The sequence below is a fragment of the Ailuropoda melanoleuca genome, chromosome 7 (genome assembly GCF_002007445.2).
Source record: "Ailuropoda melanoleuca isolate Jingjing chromosome 7, ASM200744v2, whole genome shotgun sequence".
In the NCBI taxonomy this organism is placed as follows: domain Eukaryota; kingdom Metazoa; phylum Chordata; class Mammalia; order Carnivora; family Ursidae; genus Ailuropoda; species Ailuropoda melanoleuca.
The window spans coordinates 40546198-40573173 of NC_048224.1; the positions used below are offsets into that span (position 1 = coordinate 40546198).

A 26976-nucleotide genomic window follows, 5' to 3' on the forward strand; every position below is an offset into this window, starting at 1 on the left:
AGGACTGTTCCCTCTCTTCATTAGGCTATTAATTCATATTGTTTTTTGTTTTTTAAGATTTTATTTATTTATTCAACAGAGATAGAGACAGCCAGCGAGAGAGGGAACACAAGCAGGGGGAGTGGGAGAGGAAGAAGCAGGCTCCGGCCGAGAAGCCTGATGCGGGGCTCGGTCCCAGAACACTGGGATCACGCCCTGAGCTGAAGGCAGACGCTTAACCACTGTGCCACCCAGGTGCCCCTATTAATTCATATTGTTTAATATCCTTTGTAATAAATCAGTAATCTATTGAGTAAATGGGTTTCCTTAGTTCTGTGGACTGCTCTACAAGTTACTTGAACCCAAAGAGAAGGGGTCGTGGAAACTTCTGATTTTATATCCAGTCAGAAGTGCAGGTAATAACCTGAGTCTGTAATTAGCATCTGAAGTGGAGGGCAGTCTTCTAGGATTCAGCCCTTCATCTGTGGAATCTGATACTGTTTCTGGATAGTGTCAGAATTCAGTTGGACCTTACTGACACTGAGCTGGTGTTGGAGAATTACTTGGTGGTGGGGAAACCACCCATAGGACACATCTTTTATAATTAGGAGACAGAGAGAGAGAAGCCTGAAACTTTGAGACATCTCAAAGAATATGGATGTAGATTGGAATTCAATTAAAGCAAATTACTGACCACCCAATTCAACATAGGTGAAGGACCTCCCAGTGGGTGAAGTTAAGTGGCTGGGATTCACTACCTCACCCCGAACACCCCCAAAATGAGAATAGCAAAGGTTAGAAAGAAAGGTTTAGCTATGGAGCAGGGCATGAAAGACAAATCAAAGACAGAGAACTGGGGGCGCCTGGGTGGCACAACGGTTAAGCGTCTGCCTTCGGCTCAGGGCGTGATCCCGGTGTTATGGGATCGAGCCCCACATCGCTCCTCTGCTGTGAGCCTGCTTCTTCCTCTCCCACTCCCCCTGCTTGTGTTCCCACTCTCGCTGGCTGTCTCTATCTCTGTCAAATAAATAAATAAAATAAAATATTAAAAAAAAAAAAAGACAGAGAACTGAAGCTTAGAGAGAACAGTGGATGAAGAAGTAACAGTGCGTTCCAAGGTCACTGTATTTGCACACATGGTCACGACATTGGTGCTACAGGCAGCCCTGGCTTTGAGGAACTAACCTGTGCTCTCAGCTACTCTGCTGTCACCTTTGTGAGCTCCTCATAACAGTCCTGAAAGCAATCCTAAGAGGTAGCTACTTTTTATTACTAGAGCTGAGTAATTATTATTTAGAGCTGAGGCACAGAGATATTAAGTAATTTGCCCAAGGGCCTACAACCAGTAGGTACAGTTTTACCAGTTAGAGAACGAATATACTCCCTTGCGTACTTGGAGAGCCGCCATAAAAAAGAAAGGGAAAATACCTTTTCTGCCCACAGCTTCCTACTTATGGCTTTTTGTTTGCTTTTGGTGGGCTGTTAGGATCTTAGAACTTCTAATCTCAAAAATGCAGGAGTTAATGGTTAGGGACAGCTCCTGGGAGCAAATGTTACTTTCATTAATCATGCTGGGAAATATATCCAACAATTTCTTCATACAGAGGTTGGTTTTTTTGTTCATGCATTTCCTATTTGAGGTCTGTCTTCCTGGTAGTTCAGTTACTGTAGTTCATAACTAGTATAGAAAAGTAAGACTAAGGAGATGTGTACATTTCCCTTCATCTGGAACTCAGAGATTTTATTCACATAGTAGGTAAAACACACACACACACACACACACACACACACACAACAACAACAACAACAAAAAACAAAACACCTCTCTCAGATCCCAAAGATGAGCCGGTCAGTACTATTAAATTCAGTGTTAGCCCAGAAGATTCTTCGATTATCAGGTGATAATTGTTTTTGAAAATTTTTTATTTATCTATTTGAGAGAGAGAGCAGAGCAAGAGTGAGAGGGCACAAGCAGGGCCGGGGCAGAGGGAGAAGCAGGCTCCCCGTGGGGCTTGATCCCAAGATTCTGGGATCACAACCTGGGCCAAAGGCAGATGCCTAACCGCTTAGCCACCCAGGCACCCCATATCAGGTGATAAATTTTAAGTGAGGCTAGGTTAGCTCTCTGCCCTTTTGGAATATCACAATAAACAAATGCTTTATTTTAGTTCCTGGTTGAATCTTGACTTTCTTTTTCTTCTTCTTTTTTTAAGCTCTCACTTGTTAAACATGCAGTCCTTAGATTCTGTGTACTGTGTATCTGTGTTGTACATCTCTATAATTCAGAACTGCAGTTCTCAAAGTTTAGAGTATAAGAATTGCCTATAATAGCTTGATAAATAACTAGATTCAGAGGCCCATTCCCTGCAAGGAAATTCACTGGTCTGGAGTGGGGTGTGTAATTTTAATTTTTCACCAAACATCTCAAATGATTCTGATTCAGGGAGTCTTGGGACCACACTTAAAGAAATCCTTGAGCTAGGGGCGCCTGGGTGGCACAACGGTTGAGCGTCTGCCTTCGGCTCAGGGCATGATCCCGGCGTTGTGGGATCGAGCCCCACATCAGGCTCCTCTGCTATGAGCCTGCTTCTTCCTCTCCACTCCCCCTGCTTGTGTTCCCCTCTCTTGCTGGCTGTCTCTATCTCTGTTGAATAAATAAATAAAATCTTTAAAAAAAAAAAAAAAGGAATCCTTGAGCTAGGAAGAAAGTAATTAACATTTATTATTTACTATGTATGTTATTCATGTATCAGTCACTTTCATATGTATTTTTACATTTTGATGTTCAGAATATTGTGAGATTTTATTTCCTAGTTTTAGGTGGATGTATTATCCCACAAAGTTTTAGTAACTTGTTCTAAGCTTCAAAGATGACAGCTTTATGACAGTCAGCAGTCTGACTCCCAGACCAGAAGGGCTCTTGCTTTTACTGTGTCTTCTTCAGCAAGGTATCTCAGAAGAAATGATTAAGTTGGTGAATTGGAGGGTCACCTGGCTGGCTCAGTCAGAAGAGCTTCTGACGCTTGGTCTTGGGGGTTATGAGTTTGAGCCCCATATTGGGCATAGAGATTACTTAAATAAAACTTAAAAAAATATTGGTGAATTGGGAAATGTTACTGAGTGATAGGAACAGTATGCTCTAAAATGTGTTTGATAAAGCCACTGAGAAGTTAGAATGTCTGAAGCATATCAATATTCACAACACATCTAGAAGAGATAGGTATGCATTGTTTCTCATGAAAAATATATACACCCAAACTTTTCTAATCGCAGTAGGGCCTAAAGATGAGTTATTTTCTTTACCGAGGAACCTGTGACCATAAAGATTAGATAACCTGATGTAACAGAAAAACCTGGGCTAGAAACCAAATTTCCTCATTTTACTCTTAAACATTCTTTCAAATCATAATCACAGTAGGGGCTAAGGGTGGCTGCAGCCCATATGCTGCCAGAGAATTATCCAAAGAACTATTGAGTCTGTGGCTGGGAGTGATGGCTCCTTGTGACAACATTGAGCATTTGAAAGTTTGCACAGAGGCATAATAGAGGTGATCTGATATTTTAGAGAATGGTATTTAAAGCTCTGGTATTTTAGAGATGACATTTTTAGAAGTCTGAAAATATATAGTACAATGGCATTGTGGGATTTTGTGAATTTGAACGGGTTGCTGAAACGTGGCCTGGAGCTTGGGCCGCATGGAGTCTTTTCTCACCTTGCTTAGAGCCATGTAGAGGTCGAGCAGTCAAGAATACTGCAGGTAACCATTTTAGCTCAAATCGTATGCCATTGCACGGTAGAAAGCATTGCAAGACACAGCTGCTATGCAAGTAGGTAACAGCTAGACTTAGTTCCTCCATAACACAAATAATAGAAAGAGCACTAGACTTGAGGTTGGAATCTGGATTCTAATTGCAGACTGCCACTAGACTGACTGCCACATGACCTTAGCTCGTCTGTTAACCTTGTGTACCTCCATCTTCCGTCTGTAAAATGAGTAGCTATTCCTGTGTAACCCAGGCCCATCTTTCAAGTGCCATTAAGTTTGGAAACACACTACATTGTTGTAGCTTAACAGAATAGCCTGAGAACATGCCACAAAAGTAAATGAGGTAATTAATTATTGGACCCAGACTTAGAATCGCAAATACTGAATGCCTGAAAGGTATATTAGACTGTACATAGCCTTAACCTAAGCCTTACGATGCCTTCTATAAACAAGCTGTGAGTAGTGTTCTTCATCCTCATCACTGAGCACTCACGGAGCATAATAATAACGCACTGATGCTGGGCGGGGAGGTGGGAGGATGGGTTAAGTGGGTGATGGGGATCAAGATTGGCCCTTGCTGTGATAAGCACCAGGTGTCGTGTGTGGGTGCTGAGTCACTGAACTGTGCATCTGCAGCTGCTATTACAGAGTCTGTTAACTGAGTGGGATAATAAATAAAAATTTTTAAATAGTAGTAATAATAACTCGGTGAAGGGCGCCTGGGTGGCTCAGTCGGTTAAGCAGCTGTCTTCAGGTCAGATCATGATCCCAGGACCGTGGGATCGAGCCCCACATCAGGCTCCCCGATCATCGGGGAGTCTGCTTTTCCCTCTGCCTACTCCCCCCTCCACCTGCTCATGCTTGTGCTCACTCACTCTCTCTCTCTTTCTCAAATAAATAAATAAAATCTTTAAATAATAACTCACTGAGTAATAATGCTTTAACATATGGTATATAGTCTTTTTTTTCCTCAGTATTTCTTCCCAGTCATTATTTCATTTGAATCATGTAACGACCCTGAAGGAAAGCAAAACTGATGTTCTCTGTTTTCCTGAGTTTTAGATGAGACACTGAAACTCAAAAGATCAAAAGTAGTTCTCAAAGAGGTAGGGTGATTTTGGCCCCCCAGGGGACTTTTGGCAATGTCTGGAGACATTTTTAGTTGTCACACTGGGGATGGTGCTACTGGCATTTGGCGGGTAAAGGCTAGGGGTATTGTTAAACATACTACAAAGGACAGGACAGCTTATACAACAACGAATTATTCAACTTCAAATGTCAATAATGCCAAAATTGAGAAACTCTGAGATAGGTGTTTTATCCACAAGAACACAAAGTGAAAGAGTTGGATGGACCAGAATCCAGATCTTAGACTCACTCTAATGTGTTCTCCACTGTCCTCAAAACATTGAGCATTAAAGACTAGAATCACAAAATTCTGGATCTATTGCTACTGTTTTGAGGAGTACAAGTGAGAAGTGGGCTTTGTTTACTCCTGTTGAAGGTTTCCACACATAATACAGATTATGTAATCCAATAAAAACCTACTAAGTACTTGCTGTGCTTCTCACAGTCTGCTGTCCATGTCCTGCAGGGAGCTTAGTCTACCTTTATCATATTTTTCTATTTATTGAGTAAATACCAAATTTAAATCATTTATCCAGATACTATTGAAATCTGGACACAGCTCCTCTAGCAGTCTCTATATACACAGTACCTTCTGATAACCTAAAGACCCATAGAATTTGTATAGGAAATGTCACCAGGACAATCAAGCTGGAAATTAGCAGAGCCAGGATTTGAATACCATCTGACTCCAAACTCACGCTCTTATTCTGTAAGCTTAACTCTCTGTCACCGACAAAGGGTGGCATGGGACCTGAAAAGCTCTTCCAATCCAGGATAGACCTTGTAGAATATTCTTCAGTTTTGACCCTCAAACCATTTTATAACCCAGAAATTAGAAGATTCTTCTTTTCCTTCTAAAGTTTTAACAGATGTCTTTATGGTTTCTGGCAAATTAAAGGACTATAGCCCATGGTTCCGTAAGGACTTTTTTTTTTTCTGAATGCCTCACAGAAGAACTTGAGCAGAAGAGCTAATAAAGGCCACTCGACAGAGCAACGAAAGTACTCTATTAAACGATAAATCTGATCATAACACTTCCTGCTTCTTACTCTTAAATAGCTGCCAGTTGCCCTTAGAATAAAATTTAGTCTCCTTAAAATGACTCAATGTGTTCTATTCATTACTGACGTTGAAATGCCCTTGGGTTTTTCTCTTGCCTGGGGATTCTGTTCCCTTACCTTTCTACCCAACTCCAGTAATTCATCAGTCTGAAGTTACCTCCTTAGAGAGGTCTTCTCTCTTCTCTCTACCTGACCCCCATCTAAGTTCTTTCTCTGTTATTCTCTGCCACAGTACCATGTTTACTTCCTTCATACTACTTATCATGATTGGTAATTGTATATGCTTTCACATATCTATTTGTTTACATACTTAATGAGGGCTTCTTCTTCCTATAATAACCCCCACAAAGGCAAAAATCCTGCCTTTTGCACCTGGCTCCTTTGAGGTAGATACTGGAACCTATAAATACTTTTCAAGTGCCTTGTGGCTCAGTGGGTTAAGCATCTGCCTCCCACTCAGGTCATGATCTCAGGGTCCTGGGATCAAGCCCACACCGGGCTCCCTACTCAGCAGGGAGCCTGCTTCTCCCTCTCCCTCTGCCCTTCCGCCTGCTTGTGCTCTCTCTCTCTCTCTCTCTCTCTCACTCAAATAAATAAAATCTTTAAAAATAATAATAATAAATTTTTAAAAAGAATTAAATAACTTCTCAAATGAATGAACGTTTGTTGAATGTTCTTCCAGATGTAGTAAGGAGGTAAAAATTAGAAAGTTTACTTGTCCTCAAGGAACCTGTTGTGTAAAAATGGTATTTTTTTATTATGTATTTTAAGAACTGTAAGTCAAATTTTCCATAAGAGAAGATTGCCGGGGAAATCCAGAAAAGAGAGATTTCTTCTGTCAAGAATCCAAGGGAAACCTAATGGAAGAGATGGCATATTAAATAAGCCTTAAAAAATAAGCTAGATTGTAAACTCAAAAGAGCAAGGGCCACGTTTTAACTTCATCCTAATTCTGACACATGTTAAGCGCATGATAAATGTTGAATAAATAATGGGAGGATTTGCACATATTCAGGAAATGTGGGGGAGAAGGAGGCAGTACAGGGAATGACACAAGCCAAAAAAGCATACAGGTGTCAAAGTGCTCAATTTATTCAGGAAAAATGAGTAGGTCAGTTTCAGTGGAATATTTGCGAAAAGGATTAGTTTGAAATAGACTGGAAGGTAAGTCAGTAACAGAAAGACATAAATGCCAGATAGTGAGCATAAAGTAAGCTTAACTGATATCAAAAGTTGGATATAAAGATACTTAGGTTTCATGGGGCACCCAGGTGGCTGAGTCATTTAAGCATCTGCTTTTGGCTCAGGTCATGATCCCAGGGTCCTGGGGCCCCAAGTCAGGCTCCCTGCTCAGCGGGGAGTCTGTTTCTCCCTCTGCCCCTACTCATGCTCACTTTCTTTCTCAAATAAGTAAAATCGTTTTTAAAAAAAGATACTTAGGTTTCTCAGGGTGCCTGGGTGGCTTAATCGATTGAGCGTCCTACACTTGGTTTCAGCTCAGATCATGATCTCATGGATGATCTCATGGGCATGGGATCAAGCCCTGCATCGGGCCCACGCTCTGTAGGGAATCTGCTTGAAGATTCTCTCCCTTTACCCCTCCCCCAACTCGTTCATTCTCTCTCTGTCTAAAATAGGTAAATAAATCTTTTTTTTTTTTTTAAGATACTTAGGTTTCTCTTTGCCGACAGTTGTTAATTCAGGGGAGTAGAGCCTAAAATGTAAATTACAGCTTCAGAAATATACACAAATAGTACCTGGAGTACAAATACTGGTTTAGCTTTGAGCACTGATTCCATTATCAACATCATCACCATCAAATAGCAGGATTCAGATTCCTGTGGAGCATCTTCTGTACTTGGCTTGTCTGGAAAGAAAGTGTTTGCTTTCTTATATTTCTAGAAGAAAGCAGCACACTAGCCTGACAGATCCCTAGGCATGTTCAGTCTATTACAGAATTTGTGTATCACTGAAGAGCTCCATTCAGTGCCTTCTGAGGTCCTTCCAATTCTTAGTGAGATTTCCATGACCTTCCAATTAGGGGACGGTGCTCTCAGGTTTCAATTCCAAGTGGTCTGCATATGGTTGAAGAAATGGCTCATGCATCTCTCCAAGCCTAATTGTTTTTCTCCTACCTTTTCTCAGTACCGTTTTATTAACATGATGACCAAAATAGGCCCCGATTGAAAAGATCATAACATTTCAGGGTATTTTATGAGACCTAATCCAAGCTGGGGTTATTAGGAAAGGCACAATGTGCTTTGAATGTTCGGAGGCCTTACTTAGCAGGTGACCTCAGAAGATGAGGAGGGTTTGTTGCATCAGAGATGGCAAGGATGGGCATTCCAGACTGAAGAAACAATGTAAGCAAAGATACTAGACACGAGAGTGTGGGGTTTGTCCAGTTCAAGCTTTGGCTATTGGACTCGTTTGACTGGAACTCCTAGTATGTGCAGGCAGGAGAGTAGGTTGAGGCCTTTATTTTATAGATCTGTGATCTCAGAACAAGGAAGTTAATAGACAAGGAAAGGGAGAGGTTGGTAGGCAGTGGTATTTTTTGAGCAGATAAGTAGAGCCATGCCTTGGGTAGATTAATTTGTCTCTGGTGTATCACATGGGATGAATGGGGTGGAGGGTACTGTTAGGAAAACCCATGTTTGTAATAGAATTGCTGATGGCAAAAACCAGAGGCAGGCTGGGTGAATCTTCTCATGCAGTTGGGATTAGGAAAAGTGATCAGAACCATGACCTTTAATGGACATGAAATTGTGACATTGGGTAAATAGCAAGGTGGGTTTAACAGAGAATACGTCCTGGGCGGGGAGTGAGGATAGGTAAGTTCTAGTGAAGGTACCTCCACAGCTTTCTAGAATAACACTGAACACATTGCTTAAGCTGCCTGTGCTTCTGGTTCTGAGAAGAGTGATTGTGGGGATAAAATAAGATAACAGAGTTGGGGGGCACCTAGGTGGCTCAGTCTGTTAAGTGTCTGCCTTCAGCTCAGGTTGTGATCCCAGCGTCCTGGCATCGAGTCCCACATCAGGCTCCTTGCTTCTCCCTCTCCCTTTGCCACTCCCCCTGCTTGTGCTCTCTGTCTGTCAAATAAATAGAATCTTAAAAAAAAAAAAAAAAAGATAACAGAGTTGGGTTTATAGGAAGAAGGTGCCATTGCTTCGTCCCACATCATTTGTCCAGGTCCCACAGTTATTCATTGGGTAGATGTGCAGAGTAAAAGTATTTTCAGGTTGATCTTATCTTACAGTTTGGTCTGTTTTCTCCACTGTCCCTTTCCAGAAAGTGGCATTTATCCAGGTTCAGTGCCCTAGAGACTTGATTCATATTAAGGACCTGGATTTGGCATGTCAGGCCCCTTGAAGGTCAACAGCAGTGTATTCCTTTCTTCCCTATTTTTTTCCTTTCGTCCGTTTTTAAAACAGGTATGAGTTTTGTTTACAATCTCCTCATACTCATCACCAAACAAATATTTTATAAAAGTATCTGTGAAGGCAAATTAGGCCAGAACATGTAAATGTTAGATTCTCCCAAGCACTTTGTGGTTTCATACTCTAGGCTTCTGTGAAATGAATAACTGGAACTAGATGAATTTGTAATCCCTTCCAAGTCTTAAAAAGTTCAACTTGTCTATGTTATCCTATATCAACTGAATTTTGCTACTTCTAATATAGAGCTATTGAATCATTTATAAGCATATCCATCAAATACTATTATACAGCATTTCAGACCCACTAAGGTGGCAGAGAGAAAATTGAGGTTTGCCCAGTATCTCATTAACAGATTAAGGAATTGATTTGTCTGTCTTATGTCTAAGTTGCCAGGAGAGAAATGCAGAGAAAAACAATCGATTTCAGCAAGCACTTACACTTGTGTGCAGGATATTAGAAAATGCAGGAGATTCATGGATAAATAAGACAGGGTCAGGGTGCCTGGGGGGCTCAGATGGTTAAGCATCTGCCTTCAGCTCAGGTCATGATCTCAGCATCCTGGGATTGAGTCCCGCCTCGGTCTCCCTACTCAGTGGGGAGAATGCTTCTCCTTCTCCCTCTGCCTCTTCTCTCCGCTTGTGCCCTCTCTCTCTCAAATGAATCAATAAAATCTTAAAACTTAGAACTTACAATCCAGTAGGAAGGCTAGGGATAGAGAAGCATTCTGTTCTCCTGAAACCTGACCTGAAAAACTGTAGAATTAAGTTTTAGCTCTGGGTGAAACTTGACTGATCATATAATTCAGTGTTTATACAGTTAAGGAAAATGAAGCTATAAAATATAAAATTACTTGCCCAATATAGCATTTATCACCTGCATCCCTTTCATGTTTAAACTTGTTCTCTTTCCTTTATATTTTGTTGCTTTCATGGTAATAGCATGGTCCATTCATGTTTGCCCAGAAGGCATAGGTGATCTAGAGATTGGACAATGGGCATTTTAAAAATTAAGTTTGTTGGGGCGCCTGGGTGGCTCAGTCAGTTAAGCGTCTGCCTTCAGCTCAGGTCATGATCCCAGGCTTCCTGCTCATTGTGGAGTCTACTTCTCCCTCTGCCTGCTGGAGCTCCCCCTGCTTGTGCTCTCTCTTGCTCTCTCAAATAAATAAATAAACAAACAAACAAATAAATAAATAATCTTTTTTAAAAAATTAAGTTTTCCTTAGCGTGCTTTCTCTTGAAAATGATAGGCCTCCCTGCCTGGATAATTCTCCATGTAATGGATTCCTCCAGGACCTATCTTGCCCCATCGGGCTTCTTAATCTACCTTGCTCAGTCTGAGGAGCTAAGTGAGGTGGACCGGACAAGTGGAAAGATGAAATATATGATAGACAGGGGTGACCTTGAGCCCGTATCTGGAAACAAAGTGCTTGTCTTAATCTGATTAGAATCAAATTACAAGTTTTGCTGTCTGTCTTTCTGTGGAGAGTTAGAATGAACTCAGGGCAGGTCCTGAGTTACCATCCTTTTTGACTAACGTAGATATTCCTAGTCAGGAACTCCTCAGTGAAAGAGCTACTCTCACTAATTCATAGCTGCTCTTTTATTTTTCTAAAAACCTGTCAGTCCATGCCACATTTCTTGTTTGCCTAGATCAGTGGCCACTCATAAATGAAGGCTCTTTAAGTTTTCAATGTAATTGTTTGAAGTAGTTTTCCCCTTTATGACTCTGGCTGTTGGCTACTTGTGGTGGAGCCCCTCAGTCTCATATATGAGCAATTCAGTCACGCAGACTCTGCTATGATTTGAGTATGTAAACCGTGCCTCGTTTGGTTTCTTTCCGTGGAAAGTGCTTTCAGGGAATCGTGCTCAGACTCTCCGAAGTAGTAGAGCTCACTTTGGTAGATGGTGAAGAAAAAGAAACTGATATTGAAACCATCAAATAATCACAACATTAATTCTTCTCCAGTCCTGTCAACATTTTCTCATATCAGCCCCACCATTGCCGTGAAGAAAAACAAGTGAAAATTTGTTGTAGATGATCCCTGGGAGTTATTTTTATTATCAAAAAAGGCAAAAAGTTAAAGGGGAAAACAGTGGCCTTTGTTCTATTGAAGATTTTTTTTTTCCTTTGAGAAGCAGGCTCCCCTCTGAGCAAGGAGCCCCATGCAGGACTTGATCCCAGGACACTGAGATCATGACCTGAGCTGAAGGCAGACCATTCAACCAACTGAGCCACCCAGGTGCCCTTGAAGAATTTTTTTTTAAGATTTTTATTTATTTATTAGAGAAAGAGTGTGCTGGGAGAGGGGCAAAGTGAGAGGGAGAAGCAGGCTCCCCAATGAGCAGGGAGCCAGATGTGGGGCTCTGGGATCATAACCTGAGCCGAAAGGAGACGCTTAACTGACTGAGCCACCCAGGCGCCCCGAAGAATTTTTTAAAGGATAAAAATCTAAGTGTTTTTGTTTTTGTCGTGGTAGTAGTGGTAGTGATGGTGGTGGGGTTTTGGCGATTACACTTCTAAATTCTGTCTTTATAAACCTACAGTCATAGGAACTGCCCTGTCATCTCCCATCACCTGCCAAAGTTAATCTGGGGGGAACTGTGTGTGTGTGTGTATGATTTTAGGGTCTTTTACACTTTTTCTTATTGACCTGACCTATTTTCTCTCTACCTCTATTGCATCATTTTACTGACCGTTTAATACATCAGTGGCGCAGAACTTCCTAAGTTTTTGCCAATTCTGAGAACTTGTGTAAGCCTATGATTTACTCAATCCTACTACCTTTTGTAAATACAGTTGGTAACATTAGATATCTTTATGATCACTGTACCTCAAGAAAGACACAGGCCAAAGAAAGGCAGCCACAATATCCAAAGAGTTGTGCGGTTACATTCATACAATTATGACCAAATTTCTGCCAGTCAGTTTGGAGTAGCAGAGTGAGTCCAGGGCAGAGGGGTTGAGTGGAACAACATCATAGCCTTCAAGGGGAAGGGCCTTCCCCCTATATAGTCATCATATTATGTTCCCCCTCCCATTTACTGGGACTACTACTTTTCTTTTTTTTTTTTCAAAACAACTCAAGTATATTGGGTTGGAATACCAAGTGTTGGAGGGACACCTAAGCCCTATTTTATTAATGCATTATATCTCTTCACTTCTACATTTCCTTTACTGCCTCCCTCCCCAAAGGACAATGTGAATATGGAATTCATAAAGCCATCAAGAGAATTTTAAAGTTCACCTACAGGGGCACTTGAAACAAGGCCAGAGCTATTTCTCAGAATATCTGCTGACCCTGTGCAGGTCATCAAAAGGCAGGATTAGTCCAGCTGGACTGGTTGTTCGATCATGAGAACATAGTCCATAAGCATGAATCCCTGTTTATGGTAGTATACTGTCTGTGACCTTGAATTTTCCCTATCTGTGCCTGCCTAAAGCTTATAAGTCACCAATAAAAATAATGACTACAGAGAGCAGAAGAGCAACCAGACAGATTTGTCTTTGTTTCGTGGTTTTATAAATCTAAAAAGGAACCTGGTCTTAATCGTTGTAAGAAGAAAAACCTTCTTCCTAATCTTCCTTATCAGGAAACACTGCAGGTAGTCTCCAAAAGAATTGTGTGAGCCTCCAGATTTTATCTCTCTGCACTGGAGAAGAGGGACCATGTGGCAGATGTCTGACCACTTCTGTGTAGTCTTTTTGTGGGGGTCTAATCTCCATAGTCCCTATGGATTACTGTTTCTTATCCATCATTGTGCAATACCGGGAAAATAAAAAAGAATGGGAAGTTTAGACTAAATCTATTGAAAGTAAGGTCAGTGCTAAGACTTAGGATGGGCATCAGCATTCAGCCTTCTTGCCAATTTCCTAACTTCTGTTCATAAATTCATGTTTATTTTGCTAAAGATGCTAGACTTTGCAAACAATCCGGCCCTCTAGTTAAGCTTTACAGGGTGCACGTGTTGGGAGGTAGGAGGTGGACAAGAATAAAGGAAACTTCTTTTTTGATGATCCTCAGAAGTAGACGGAGGAGGAATTAGACCCTTGAATACAGGGAAGTTTTGGAACCTATTTGTATAAATGCTGCACGATACTTACTAAGTGGGGGAAGGGGGAGACAGCATGAAATGCAAAGCTACATGGTGTGCAGTGTGGAATGTGCCATCTCGTTTTCCAGATCTAATAGTGTTCAGGGCATGAGAAACAACTTGCCATGTAGCCAACTTAAGTACCCAACTGAAGATGAGATAAATATTCCTAGGAACAGAAGAGTGTAAAGCCTTCCTGAGAAATCAACTTCTTAGCTATTCTATGTGAACCAAGTTCCATAGAAACTTACACTTGATTTTTTTTTCTGTAATCAATTCCGAGACTATTTCTCTTGTATTTCCAGAGAGTTTCCTATACTAGAAGAAGGAGCTGTTATGACCTAGAGCTGTTCTGAACTATCCATGTGAATGTCCATAGCCGCTTTGTGGTCTCAGGAGACAGGATAAGTGGAAAGGGCCTTGAAAATGGTCTTGGCTAGAAGACTTCATGGGAGGGAAGCAAACAGCTAATGTTATATGATTATGCCTTCTCCCTTAAGGTTTATTCATTGGAGTCTCCTTATCTAAGGTCTTTTATCCCCTCATATTCCACGTAATGATAACACTACCATTCGCTAGGCACTCTGCTAGATCCTTCTTAAGCCTTTTATCTCCTTCCCACTCCCAGCATCCTCCATGATCTACTAGCTCCACAGAGGGTGAGGGACTTCCCAGGTTGTACAACCGGGAGTGCCTTCAAAAGTCCCCGATAGATGTTTTCCAGCTATGTCGTTGAGCTCCTCTCTCCATTCTCCAATGCAAAGGTGCTTCTCCAGTATGAGTCCCTCTTGAATTCTGTTAGAGAAAGCAAGTTTGCCTGAACTGGCAAAAATGTAAATGAAAGAACTGTATTCCTAATTTTTCCACCTAGCTCTAAACTCAACTTGGTAACTAAATATTGGGGGTGGATTTTATCGTAGATTGAAAGTCAGGAATCCTAAGATTTTTTTGTTGTTTTTCAGTTTTATCCCTGAGTGAAATATTCAGATTTTTTTTTGTTAGTATTCTTCTTTATAAATAATTTGTAAATTTGATGCAGTAGAAGGCTAAGGATAAGAAGAGAAGTGGATGGTGGAGGTTTTAAACAAGAACAGGGAAGTTAGCCTGGAATTAACATGTGCACGTATTTTGTCCTAAAACCAGAAAACGATGGGGTGCCTGGGTGGCTCAGTCGTTAAGCATCTGGCTCAGGGCGTGATCCCGATGTTCTGGGATTGAGTCCTGCATTAGGCTCTTCCACTGGGAGCCTGCTTCTTCCTCTCCCACTCCCCCTGCTTATGTTCACTCTCTCGCTGGCTCTCTCTCTCTCCGTCAAATAAATAAATAAAATCTTTTTAAAAAATAGAAATAAAACCAGAAATCAAGTGAATCGGTAAATATAAAAATCTTGCTGAGGTTCCTTCTGTCACTCATCATTACTGACCCGTCTGCAAGTACCATTAATTGCAATTGCTTTACAAATCAAGGAACTTGATTCCATAAAAAGTACAGTACAGCTTCTTTGTAGACCTTGACCCCATTAGAGACAATGACGTGGAGCTACATCAGAGAAAACAGTTCTTGGACAGCAGCAATGGTTAAAGTTGGCTGTGGAGTGTAGAGAAGCTTGAGGAAAACAAAGACAAAAGAGCACAGCTCGTGATCAAACCATTTTTTCCGATTACAGATCGAAACAGCGAATGGTATTGCTGTGTCGATGTTTTTGATTTAGTCTCACTTCAATTTTTATTACTTATTCCCATTTTTATTCTGGAAGAAGCTGAGCTTGGATCTCCTTAGATTAAAGCTATCGAAGGAAGCAGACTAACGCTAACCAACTGCCAGATTACCTCCTGTAAGTAGAATTTCTCTTCTAGAGAGAATGAGTGAGGGGTGTTTGATTGCTATAGATCATTTATCCAAATACATAGGGCACATCACTGGAGGGTCAAGTAGGAAGAGAAAAGAATGTAACTGCTTTTATTTTTATGCTTTAATAATAAGTTGTATGTCATCATTTGAGTTTGCCATATTCCCATGGCATCTTTCCTGGAACAGACTTTTAGAAGCCTCAGGGCATGCCGGAATTGGTTTGAGTTTGTGCCTACAGTATATGTTTGCACGTTAATCCACCAGATTTGTACCTTCCTATTCATATACTATTGGGCAAGCCTTTCATAGGATTCCATTACAAGAAATCCATTGTCCACTCACAATGAAAGGAAGTAGATTCTATTCCTGCTCTATTTCCTAGTATATTTGAATGTGAAATTTATCCTATAAAGATGACACTTCAAAACAGGTGCATACGTTGACAGGTGTTCTTAAGATTTGTGCAAGTGAATTACTGGGCCAGTGATGCTTCTGAAGAGATTTGATTATATGCCTTCATTTAACAGGTGTCTCTAACTGGTAATGAGGTACCTGAACAATTAGGAAACCATAGGTCTTAAAAACTGTTGATGGGAAGAATATGTGAAAATTAATCAAAGATAGTCAAGGGTACAGGGGCGCCTGGGTGGCACAGCGGTTAAGCGTCTGCCTTCGGCTCAGGGCGTGATCCCGGCATTATCGGATCGAGCCCCGTATCAGGCTCCTCTGCTATGAGCCTGCTTCTTCCTCTCCCTCTCCCCCTGCTTGTGTTCCCTCTCTTGCTGGCTGTCTCTATCTCTGTCGAATAAATAAATAAAATTAAAAAAAAAAAAAAGATAGTCAAGGGTACAAATCTTAAGTAGTTTGAGGTGCTAAGATCTTGTTTTTAAACTGCCCTTTACATGTTCTCTTATGCCCAAAATGAAAAATGACAACTGTTTAGTTTCCCCTTTTAGGTTTTAGCCTTGAGGCTCCTTGGGGAAAGACTCTATGTCTGGTTCATCCCTGTATCTCCCTCAGTCTTTTACACCAGAAGACACTGCAAATAATCACTGAATTCATGGCCAGGATTCAAGTTGATAATGTGAAATGAAGTTATCCTTTATGGTTTTCTTTTGCTGTAATCACTTTCTGAACTCATTGCAAGAGAACAAATTGTGACTTCTACTTGAGTCTCTTTATGAGGATGTGTTCTCAGTCTTCTGGCTGGCGAAAGTCTTTCTATCCTTATTTCGCTGCATTTGCTTAGCTCAAAAACCATAATCTACCATTACTCAGATCCCAGGATCTCTCCATTCTACCATGATTCTTTAACTGAAAATTGCTGCCCCCTTACAATTTTTCCCATCATTGAAATTATATGGGTGCTGTCGTGTTGATTATTTTTGTGTGTTGTTTTTTATTCTTTGCTATAAAAACTTTATGGACAAGGGGCCTATTATATATGTCCTTTATGTCCATGGTATTAATAATACTAGATTGTCAAGCTCTATAATTATGAAATAATACAGTGTCTGGCATGAAAGTTATTTACATTCACAGTTGAACTTTGATTATCCCTAACTGGTGCTTTGCCTTGTCCTTTGCTGGAAATACAAGTCTGTTTCTTGAGCTTGCTGTCATAGAATCATGAGACGGGAGTTTGAACAGGGGGAATAGACAGCTGAATAATTGTGCTTTTTAGTCATATGTGACTCCCTGGATCTATATAGATTTCATATCTAAGGTATGCCTCTTCTCTACCTCTTAGTAATGTTGCCATATTACCCCGTTTGTTTCCTTCATCACACTAATCACACCACGAAATTCTTCTGTTTACTTTACTTCCTTGTTTCTCTTTCCATGAGGTACCTTGTCTGTCTTACTCACTGAATTACTAGCACTTAGCTCAGAGTTTGGCACATAGTAGGAGCTTGATAAATATTTATTGATTGGGTGAGAGGCACACTCAGGCTCATGAACACGAATACCTACTTGGAATTTCTTTTTTCTTTTCTTTTCTTTTTATATATATATATATATATATATATAGGTAGATAGACTCTACACCCAGCATGGAGCCCAACTCAGGGCTTGAACTCAAGACCCTGAAATCAAGACCTGAGCCGAGATCAAGAATCAGACGCTTAACCAACTGAGCCACTCAGGCGCCCCCCCCCCTGGGAATTTCTAAAGCACTCTTTCCTCCACGAACAGGAGTCAGGGGACACATAAAGAGAATCTACGAACACCTCCCCTTCCACCCTCCTCAGCTTCCCACTCCCCACCCCCACTACAGGAGTTTTTGCTCCTTGGTTTATGTCCCAGATGGACTTTGGCAGTAAAGCAGTGATGTGGTGGTAAAGACACAAGGCTGAATATGCGGTTGTCTGGACTTAATTTAATATAGAACATTCAGTTTATATCTTGTTGTCAGTGTTCTTAGCTCTAATGCTGAGCTAGGACTGAAATTGTATCTTCTGAGCACACTCCTTGCCCAGGGCAGTAATAGACCTTTTCTTCAGGTTTCAATTAGCCGAAGGCTGGTTGTCCTGTATGTGAAAATGTATTCTTAATATCTTCATTGAACACAGGCCATCCAATTAGGTGCATTATTTGAAGCACTTGCTTTTTATCTACTGACATTTATGATTAGAAAGCCTTGGGGCAGTTAAATTTCATTAATGGCATCAGTTTGTCTGCTATTACAAATTGTCCATTTCCTGCAACCCAAAGAAACTACTTTTTTTTTTTAAAGATTTTTATTTGTTTGACTGAGAGAGAGATAGAGACAGCCAGCGAGAGAGGGAACACAAGCAGGGGGAGTGGAAGAGGAAGAAGCAGTCTCCTAGCGGAGGAGCCTGATGTGGGGCTCGATCCCAGGACCCTGGGATCACGCCCTGCGCCGAAGGCAGACCCTTAATGACTGAGCCACCCAGGCGCCCCAAAAGAAACTACTTTTCTTCTCCTTCTCTTAGATTTAAATTTGAACATACATTGAACATATCTATTAAAGGAACAACTTTGCCGAATAAGGCTTAGGTCTCTGAAACCCTAGGCGCAAATCCCTTGTGCCAAAATCTCCAAAGATAATCCCTATTGGATGAAATCCCACATAAATAAATAGTTATCAAGAATCAAGATTTTGGGGCGCCTGGGTGGCGCAGTCGTTAAGCGTCTGCCTTCGGCTCAGAGCGTGATCCCGGAGTCCCAGGATCGAGCCCCGCATCAGGCTTGCCGGCTGGGAGCCTGCTTCTTCCTCTCCCACTCCCCCTGCTTGTGTTCCCTCTCTCGCTGGCTGTCTCTCTCTCTCAAATTAATAATAAAATCTTTAAAAAAAAAAAAAAGAATCAAGATTTTAGGGGTGCCTGACTGGCTCAGTTGGTAGAACATGTGACTCTTGATCTCGGGGTCATGAGTTCAAGCCCCACGTTGGGCGTAGAGCTTTACTTAAAAAATTTTCAAAAGCAATCAAGGTTTTATATTGTGAAGTTACTATGTATAATTCTTTTTCTTAAAAGAATCTTCTCTGAGTGGACTCAACTTTTCCTGGAAACATGGATCATTCCCACCATAAGGAGACAAGCCACATGGCTTACAACAGTACAACAGGACCTCATCACCATCACCCGACCACTTCAGCCTCCCACTCCCATGGCGGGGGAATGGACAACATGATGATGGTGAGTGCCACAGGAGAGGCTGTCCTTTCATACCCACTTGGGTAATAGAAATAATCGAGTTTTAGGACTGGCATGTTATTATCTTTAAAGGTCAGTTTACCCATGAGGAAAAGTGCAGACAGACTCAGACAAGACAAGTGATCTGCCCAAGATCATGTGGCAAGTTAATTTCAGAGTCACACCAGAACCAGGATCTCTAGGACTCTTCTGTATTCCTTCCTTTCAGAATTGACCCTTTTCTGAATTAAGTTCTAGTATTCAGGCTTTGTGTAGAAAAGAGAAAAAGACAGTACACTTAACCAGGATGAGCACTGAGGAATGTATAGAATTGTTGAATCGCTATATTGTGCACCTGAAACTTACATAACCCTGTATGTTGACTATACTGGAATTAAAATTAAAAAGAGAGAGAGAGAAGGTTGGGGGGAAGCAAGGGAGAGTACTTGTGGGGAGTGTCTGTGGTAGTAATGCTAAAATGAAGGAGAACGCCTCCCACTTCAGTGAATGTCTCTTATCCAGATCTGATACTTTTAAATGCTCTCAGCTTCTTTACCTGAAATTCTCATTTAGAATCTTCAATCCTCTCTAATTGACTTGTTTTGGTTTACTGGCAGCATATGACCTTCTACTTTGGCTTCAAGAATGTGGAGCTATTGTTTTCTGGTTTGGTCATCAATACAGCTGGAGGTGAGTAAGCCACCACCATCAGGTGGTATTCAGAGATAACACCCACGTGAGAGACAGTGACAAAGAATCTGGAAACCCAGCACCTCTTCCTGCCATAAGTACTGAGTGGTTATGGTTATGATACATAATCATTTTCCCCTTAACTACCTCGAAGGTAAGGATACACAGCGCTTACTTTGGTCCTACAGTAAACCTCCCTTAAATAATATGTGTATGTTATGGGGCGCGTGGGTGGCTCAGTCAGTTAAGCATCTGACCCGTGATCTCAGCTTGGGTCTTGATCTCAAGGTCATGAGTTCAAGCCCTGCATTGGGCTCCATGGTGGGTGTGGAGCCTACTTAAAAAATAATAATAACAACGTGCATGTGTTTTAGAGTTTCTGAAAAACAATTTAGATACCAGATAGGAGTCTTTTTCAATCCATTTCCTTTCATCCTTTTCCAGAGTGCTTCCTTATTTGGTAAGTTACTGATCCTAGACATAAGACTATAGTCAAGTTAAAATGATGTAAGACACATTTTGTGTAAACAGACCACAAAATAACCCTCGGTGGAAAACTCTTGATCCAGTACGATCCTTCCATTTTACAGATAAATTAAGGCTCAGATACTGAAATGATTAGCCCTACGTCACACAGTTTTAGTGTGTCAGAGATTGGACAGGGACCCAGACTTTCTAGAGCTGCCTACTCCAGTGCTCTTTCTAGCAAACCAAGCTGGTCTCCGTCATTCCTGGTTCTTGGCATGGCTCATCTTAGTGTCAGTCCTACTTTTGGGGTAACTAATACACGTTTTGTGTGTAATGTTGAGTGGGCATGCCTTAAATTCAAATTGCACAAGCTCAATTGACTGCTGTAAGTATCAGGTATCTCTTTGGAGCCACAAAATCAATTTGGGGAAGGAGGGGAGCATTCAGTTCAGGTAGTATGTTAGATCAGCAGTTTGAGTATATTCGTATCTTTACGAACACTTCACAGTATGAAAGACTTAGAACTGAAATGTCTGGGGGACCTGGATGGTACAGTCGGTTAAGTGTCCAACTCTTGATTTTGGCTCAGGTTGTGATCTCAGGGTCCTAGGATTGAGTGCTGCATTGGGCTCGGCGCTCAGCAAGGAGTCCGCTTGAGAATTCTCTCTCCTTCCCCCTGGCCACTCCCCACTCCTACTCGTGCTCTTTATCTCCCTCAAATGAAAATAAATAAATATTAAAAAAAAATAGAACTGAAATGTCTGTTCAAGAAATAGCACTTTATTTTTTTTAAGTTTTTATTTTAATTCGAGTTAGTTAACGTACAGTGTTGTATTAGTTTCAGGTGTTCAGTATAGTGATTTAACACTTCCATACATTACCCGGTGGTAATGTGCCCTCCTTAATCCCCAGCACCTATTTCACCCATCTTCCCCACTCCCTTCCCCTCTGGTAACCATCCATGCGTTCTCTATAATTAAGAATGTTTCTTGGGGCACCTGGGTGGCACAGCGGTTAAGTGTCTGCCTTCAGCTCAGGGCGTGATCCCGGCGTTACGGGATCGAGCCCCACATCAGGCTCCTCTGCTATGAGCCTGCTTCTTCCTCTCCCACTCCCCCTGCTTGTGTTCCCTCTCTGGCTGTCTCTGTCTCTGTCAAATAAATAAAAATCTTTAAAAAAAAAAAAAAAGACTGTTTCTTGATTTATCCCTTTTTTTACCCTTTGCTCAAGGAAATAGTCAACACTTTAAATGTTGTTTTAGTCCCCTTTTGCATATTCTACATTGTGTCGTCACAAGCGAATTTATGACACGAGGTAGCCAGACCTGAAGGTGATTGTTGTTCAGATGATTTTTTGTATCATAATCAGAAAATGATTACGTTCTCCAGTGGAGACAATGGTTTTCACTAACATCATCTTCACTCCTCTCTTCCGTCTGCCTGCCTGCCTGTGCAAGTCGAGAGGTAGCAATATGACGCATTCAGAAATTGAGGGTAGCCCTCTTCTATGTTGTCTCTCTAGCTTGGACAGCACACGAGCAAGTGATTTTACGTGTGTGACCATACCACCATCTTTTCCTTCCCTACTTAGAAATGGCGGGAGCGTTCGTGGCAGTGTTTTTACTAGCAATGTTCTATGAAGGACTCAAGATAGCCCGAGAGAGCCTGCTGCGCAAGTCACAAGTCAGCATCCGCTACAATTCCATGCCCGTCCCAGGCCCAAATGGAACCATCCTCATGGAGACACACAAAACTGTTGGGTAAGAGGACTGAACAGATCCAGACAGAAGTGCTGGAGGGCTGGATGAGTTAAGCAACAGAACAGTTATTTCATTGGCAACAGCCCTCTTCTTGAGTTAGTAGTGATTCTATATGGTCTTGATGAAACCTGACTCTGGAGGCTTGGGTTGTGAATCATGAGCAGGCCAAAGGAGGAATGATAGGGACCCTTCTGAGCATGAACGTTGTTCTGAATTGTAAGCCTTGGTCACTGTGGAAGAAGGTAAGGAATCTATATTTTAAAATATATGTCCAAATTGAAAAAGGGAAAAAAAATATTTACCAAAATAATAATATGCAAATTAAAAGACATTTAGGTCAGGGTATAGAAGAATGGCAGAATCTAATTGATTCTTTTCTATATAAAATTGCATCCACCCAGCTCTATTTTCATTTTGTTTACTGTGTAAGATATACAGATGTCTGTATTCTGTCAATGCAAGTATTTGGGTGACTACTGGTTTTCCCACAGATTGGCAAATGCTTTTTGACATTTTTGAGTTTTAATAGAAATGTAGGTCTTCAACTAAATTGGAGTTCAAGGAATCCTATGGACCATTATGCTGCTTTCAAGTAACCAGGGTGTTATTTATTCCCATTGTAACTGATGAGTTTATTGAAGCCCAAACATGTTGTGACTTACCTCAGGTGACAGAACGAGTGAGTGACAGAGGGGCTAGCCAGGCCTCCTGACCCCTGGTGAAGTACTCTGTACACTACCACCCAGCCCTCGGCTCTATTTCCATTCTTTAGAATGTGCACGTTGCCATGGCGGAAGGCGTGAACATGTTCAAAAAAGTAGGGGAGGGATTAGGACTTTCCTTTTAGGAGCTAAGGTAGAGGAAAGTTAGGGGATTAGTCCTCCTTCCTCTTCTCTCCTCCCAAAGAGGGTAGGAGAGACATATAACCCTATCTGGCCAATGCTTATTATCCAGGCAGCCCTATCATGTGTCATTTCCAGGGACTGGAAACAACATACATACACACGCGTAGCCACGAGTTGCCGGGATGGCTGTGAAGGAGTCCAGTTCAAGCTGAGCTCCTGACCACAATTGCTCCGAGCTGCCCGAACACTCCTAAGGGTCCCTGATGGTTGTGTCCCTGTTTACTCTGCAGGCAACAGATGCTGAGCTTCCCTCACCTCCTGCAAACAGTGCTGCATATCATCCAGGTGGTCATCAGCTACTTCCTCATGCTCATCTTCATGACCTACAACGGGTACCTCTGCATTGCGGTGGCAGCCGGGGCGGGCACGGGATACTTCCTTTTCAGCTGGAAGAAGGCAGTGGTCGTGGACATCACCGAGCATTGCCATTAACGTTAAACTCCATGGTGCGGCCTTATTGATTGCAGTGGGAAGCAGTTCAAGACTGAAAGACATGATTCCTACTCCAATCTTCCCTTCTTGCTCCTTATCTACACACACACACACACACACACACACACACACACACACACACACACCCCTGCTCAACAGAGGTTTAGCCTACAGTCTCTGAGATAAAGTGATAACCTCCCTGTTTTTTTCTAATGAGCTGAGATTCCCTCAGAAGATGTCCTCCCTCCCCGATCATCCTAGATCCAAATTATATGTTCTTGTCCAAGCCAGGTAGCTCTCTGTTCAATGACTTGATCACCTACTTCCTTTTTTAGTCTTCTGTTTTTATTTGGTTAACAGACAGTATGTGAATTTGGTGGGTTTTTTTCTGGGCCGGTGTTGGAGAGAGATTGACTTCAGTTAGGATTGATGGTAACTGAGGGAAATTCTTGCCCAGCTGAACCCAAAACCCAAACTTCACATGGAAAAGTGAGTTCCGGTCTTCAGATGCAAGGAGTATGAAGTACATTGTGCCTGTCGGTGTGATGTGTGGTACCGAAATCTTGGTAGTTTGCAAAAGGGTGGTTTGAGACTAAATACGGGCCTGGAGCTTGCAGAAGTGTGCCTTCTTGGGTGGCTGACTCATCAACTTGTGTTCCTACTTAACATTTTTGATCCAAATGAACTTGTCAATCAAAAAAAGAAAAGATGACAATCAATTTGAGAAAACAGAAATAGATATTTAAAAAATAAAACCATTGGTATTTTACTTTTGGTACCTTGGATTGTCACAGCTGAATGAAGCAAAAGAGTGTGAATCATTTCCTTTTGTTACTGTTTTCACGTCTTGGCCTCTAAAGCAGTGTTTTTCAAACTTTAACCTGCATTAGAATCACCTGGAGGGCTTGTTAAAACAAGTGTTAAAACACTAGTTTCTGGAAGAACATGAAGTCACAATTACAGGAAAAAACAAAACACTAGTTTCTGGGTCTGAACCCGGAGCCCCAAAATTGGCATTTCTAACAAGTTCCCAGGCGATGTTCCTGCTGATGGTCAGGGGACCACACTTTGAGAATCTCTGCTTTAAACTAAGGAAGTGTCACCTGGTGGGGTGAGCTCCCTAGTATTGAGCCCAGGAATTTGAATTGACGATTGGTAGGTGGTATGTCTGAGCTTAACTCGTGTACAGAATGCTGCTGGTCAATACTTAAATCATTCCACAAACATGTATTCAGCTCCGGCTGTGTGTACTACGTGGGCCCCAGGGCTGTAGCCAGTGTAGCTTTTATCGGTATGTATGAAATCACTAGTCTTTATTTTTAAAGATCTGTGGTTTCTTCCAAGTAGTTCGAAGATTGAGGAAGACCTTTGATCTGCAGTGTAAAATCAGCCAGTCGTGGGTCAAAAGGGCAAAAGCCCAGCCCTCTCTTTGGAGAGGTTAGGGTATGGTCTGCTGATGACCAGATTTTCCTCAGCCCCCAACATCCGTGTCCACACCAAGCAGATCCTCGTCCTCTACGTGACTGTCTTTGTTACTCTTGGAGGTTTCGATAGATCACATGTGGCCAAAACTTCTTTTTCTCAATGAAGAATCATATTGGATTTTTATTCTGTTCGGTTGTTAGTTTACGCTGTAGTCTGGTCCCCAGTCCAGAAGTGACCCTTCTATGAAGTGACTCTTCCCGTGCTCATCTGTTAAATCCTGCCCTCCTTGGTGCTAGACTCCAATCGTGCCTCAGGGCAGAGGAGACAACACACAACTATTCTGTTGGCCTCTTTGTGGTTTTGAAGTTTGGACTTTCTCTGTGGGTGCCAGTTAAATATCGGAGAGCAAGGAATGTGTACTTCCGTGGCTTTAAACCAAGAGAAGGTTACGAGCTTACTGGATCAAGGGTTAATCTAAGAACCAACATTTAGAGTTTTGTGCTTTTCTCTCATTCCAACCCCTTGTAGTACTGATATTTCGCCTGAGCGGAGTGAATGACAGGTAATGACAGAGTCCAACGTGAAGGTGTAAAGAGCCAATTATTATCTCAGAAGCCAAGGAATAATAAAACCATGGGAAATAAAATAAGACTCAATGTAATAGTGACCCTGGTGCTCTCTAGAAATCTTGGCACGAGCTGCTATGAATACCCTTTCAGAAATGGGACCTTATCAGTAAGGTCAGAATAATCAAGGCCAGTTAAGACAAAGTGCTGTGAATTCGAAACTCAGTGGAGAAACATCAGTCTGGGATAGGTCTTCGAGTATTCAAGATAGAGCCTCAGGACAAACCGGAATTCCAGCAGTTCTTAGATTAGGTTGCCAAAGGAAGAAGCTAGTGAAGGAGAAAAAAATGTAAAGCTTAAATGCCGTCTTTCTTGATCTCTTGGATTGTGATGATGATCTCATTGACTTTTCATTTCTGTATCCCTGTTGATTTGGAATTTACTGTCTGACTTCTTTGTTCTTTTGGATCCAGATTTCTCTTTTCCTCCTTCTCTGTTCACATCTCTTGGTACTCTGTATCCCCATTTCTTTGGCCCCTTATTCTGCTTTCCTTTCCCTTTCTTTTAGTCTTTAATCCCACATATCTAGTTCATGAAATCTCCCTCGCACTCCTGAGGCAGTGGAGAGAGATACCAACCAGAAGTTTTAAGATACCAACCAGAAGTTGTAAAACTCAGTAGAGACCGGATGCACACTTTGAGGAGAAATTGTCCTGTTGGAATTGCTAGGAGGCTGGGTAAAGGGCTACCTACTGGTACCATCCCCAGAATTACAGAATCTTAGGTGCTGTCTCTAGTCTGTTGGAGGAACACTAAGCCCCTCATTTCCCACAAACAGGGAATTCTCTGTGTCCACCAGGGAATCAGAAATTAAGGTTTCTTCACTACTATGGTAGGACTGTCTGGAATTCTGTTTCAGACTGTGAGGCTCTGGGCTGGGCTCTAGCCACAAGGGGTTTTGTATAAGGAGCTGGAAGGGGAGGGGCCAGGGGTTACGCATTCATGTCATTTCATTTTGATCTTGCTCTCTCCAGCTGCTTCTTTCAGAAGATACATCTAAAGATACAAAGTCTGCATTTGATATAATGCCTTAATCACTGAGTCTACAATTAATGTTGACCGTTTTAGATTGTAAGCTCCTGGAGAGCAGTATTGCTGTAGTAGGAATGTTTTAACAGTGTCATATGTAAAAGAACAAAATAAATATTTTGATTTTGTGATTCTATGCATGTCTTTCTACCCAGAGTGATATCAGAATAAGTGGTCTGTCCATTGGCCATTACCATCAGTTTTAAGATGTCAGTCTTTTTCTTTTCTTTTTTTTTTTTTTTTTAAAGATTATTTATTTATTTATTTGACAGAGATAGCCAGCAAGAGAGGGAACACAAGCAGGGAGAGTGGGAGAGGAAGAAGCAGGCTTATAGCGGAGGAGCCCGATGTGGGACTCGATCCCGGAATGCCGGGATCACGCCCTGAGCCGAAGGCAGACGCCTAACGACTGCGCTACCCAGGCGTCCCAAGATGTCAGTCTTTTAAGTGGCAAGATCCCTTTATGTTTTCATCTCACTCTCTTCTTATTCTATGTAAAATGACAAGCTTGGGGCACCTGGGTGGCTCAGTCAGTTAAGGGTCTGCCTTCAGCTCAGGTCATGATCTCAGGGTCCTGGAATTGAGCCCCGCATCGGGCTCCCTGCTCAGCAGAGAGCCTGCTTCTCCCTTTCCCTCTGCTGCTCCCTGCTTGTTCGTTCTCTT

At 41.8% G+C, this 26976-nt stretch overlaps 1 protein-coding gene across 3 annotated transcripts in view; it reads left to right on the forward strand.

Annotated features, from left to right (window-relative positions):
- SLC31A1 (solute carrier family 31 member 1) overlaps positions 1–26444 on the forward strand; it is a 38940-nt gene extending 12496 nt beyond the window's left edge. For 2 of the 3 annotated variants that reach the window (XM_002915786.4, XM_034664317.1), the window contains exons 2-5: positions 18821–18982; positions 19597–19669; positions 21728–21896; positions 23032–26444. In XM_002915786.4, coding sequence (XP_002915832.1) covers positions 18857–18982; positions 19597–19669; positions 21728–21896; positions 23032–23233 — 570 coding nt within the window. In that variant the 5' untranslated portion in view covers positions 18821–18856 and the 3' untranslated portion in view covers positions 23234–26444. Of the gene's footprint in view, positions 1–15225; positions 15304–18820; positions 18983–19596; positions 19670–21727; positions 21897–23031 lie in introns of all 3 variants that reach the window. The other variant, XM_019795906.2, reaches the window with a different exon arrangement.
- The last annotated feature ends 532 nt before the right edge of the window (positions 26445–26976 follow it).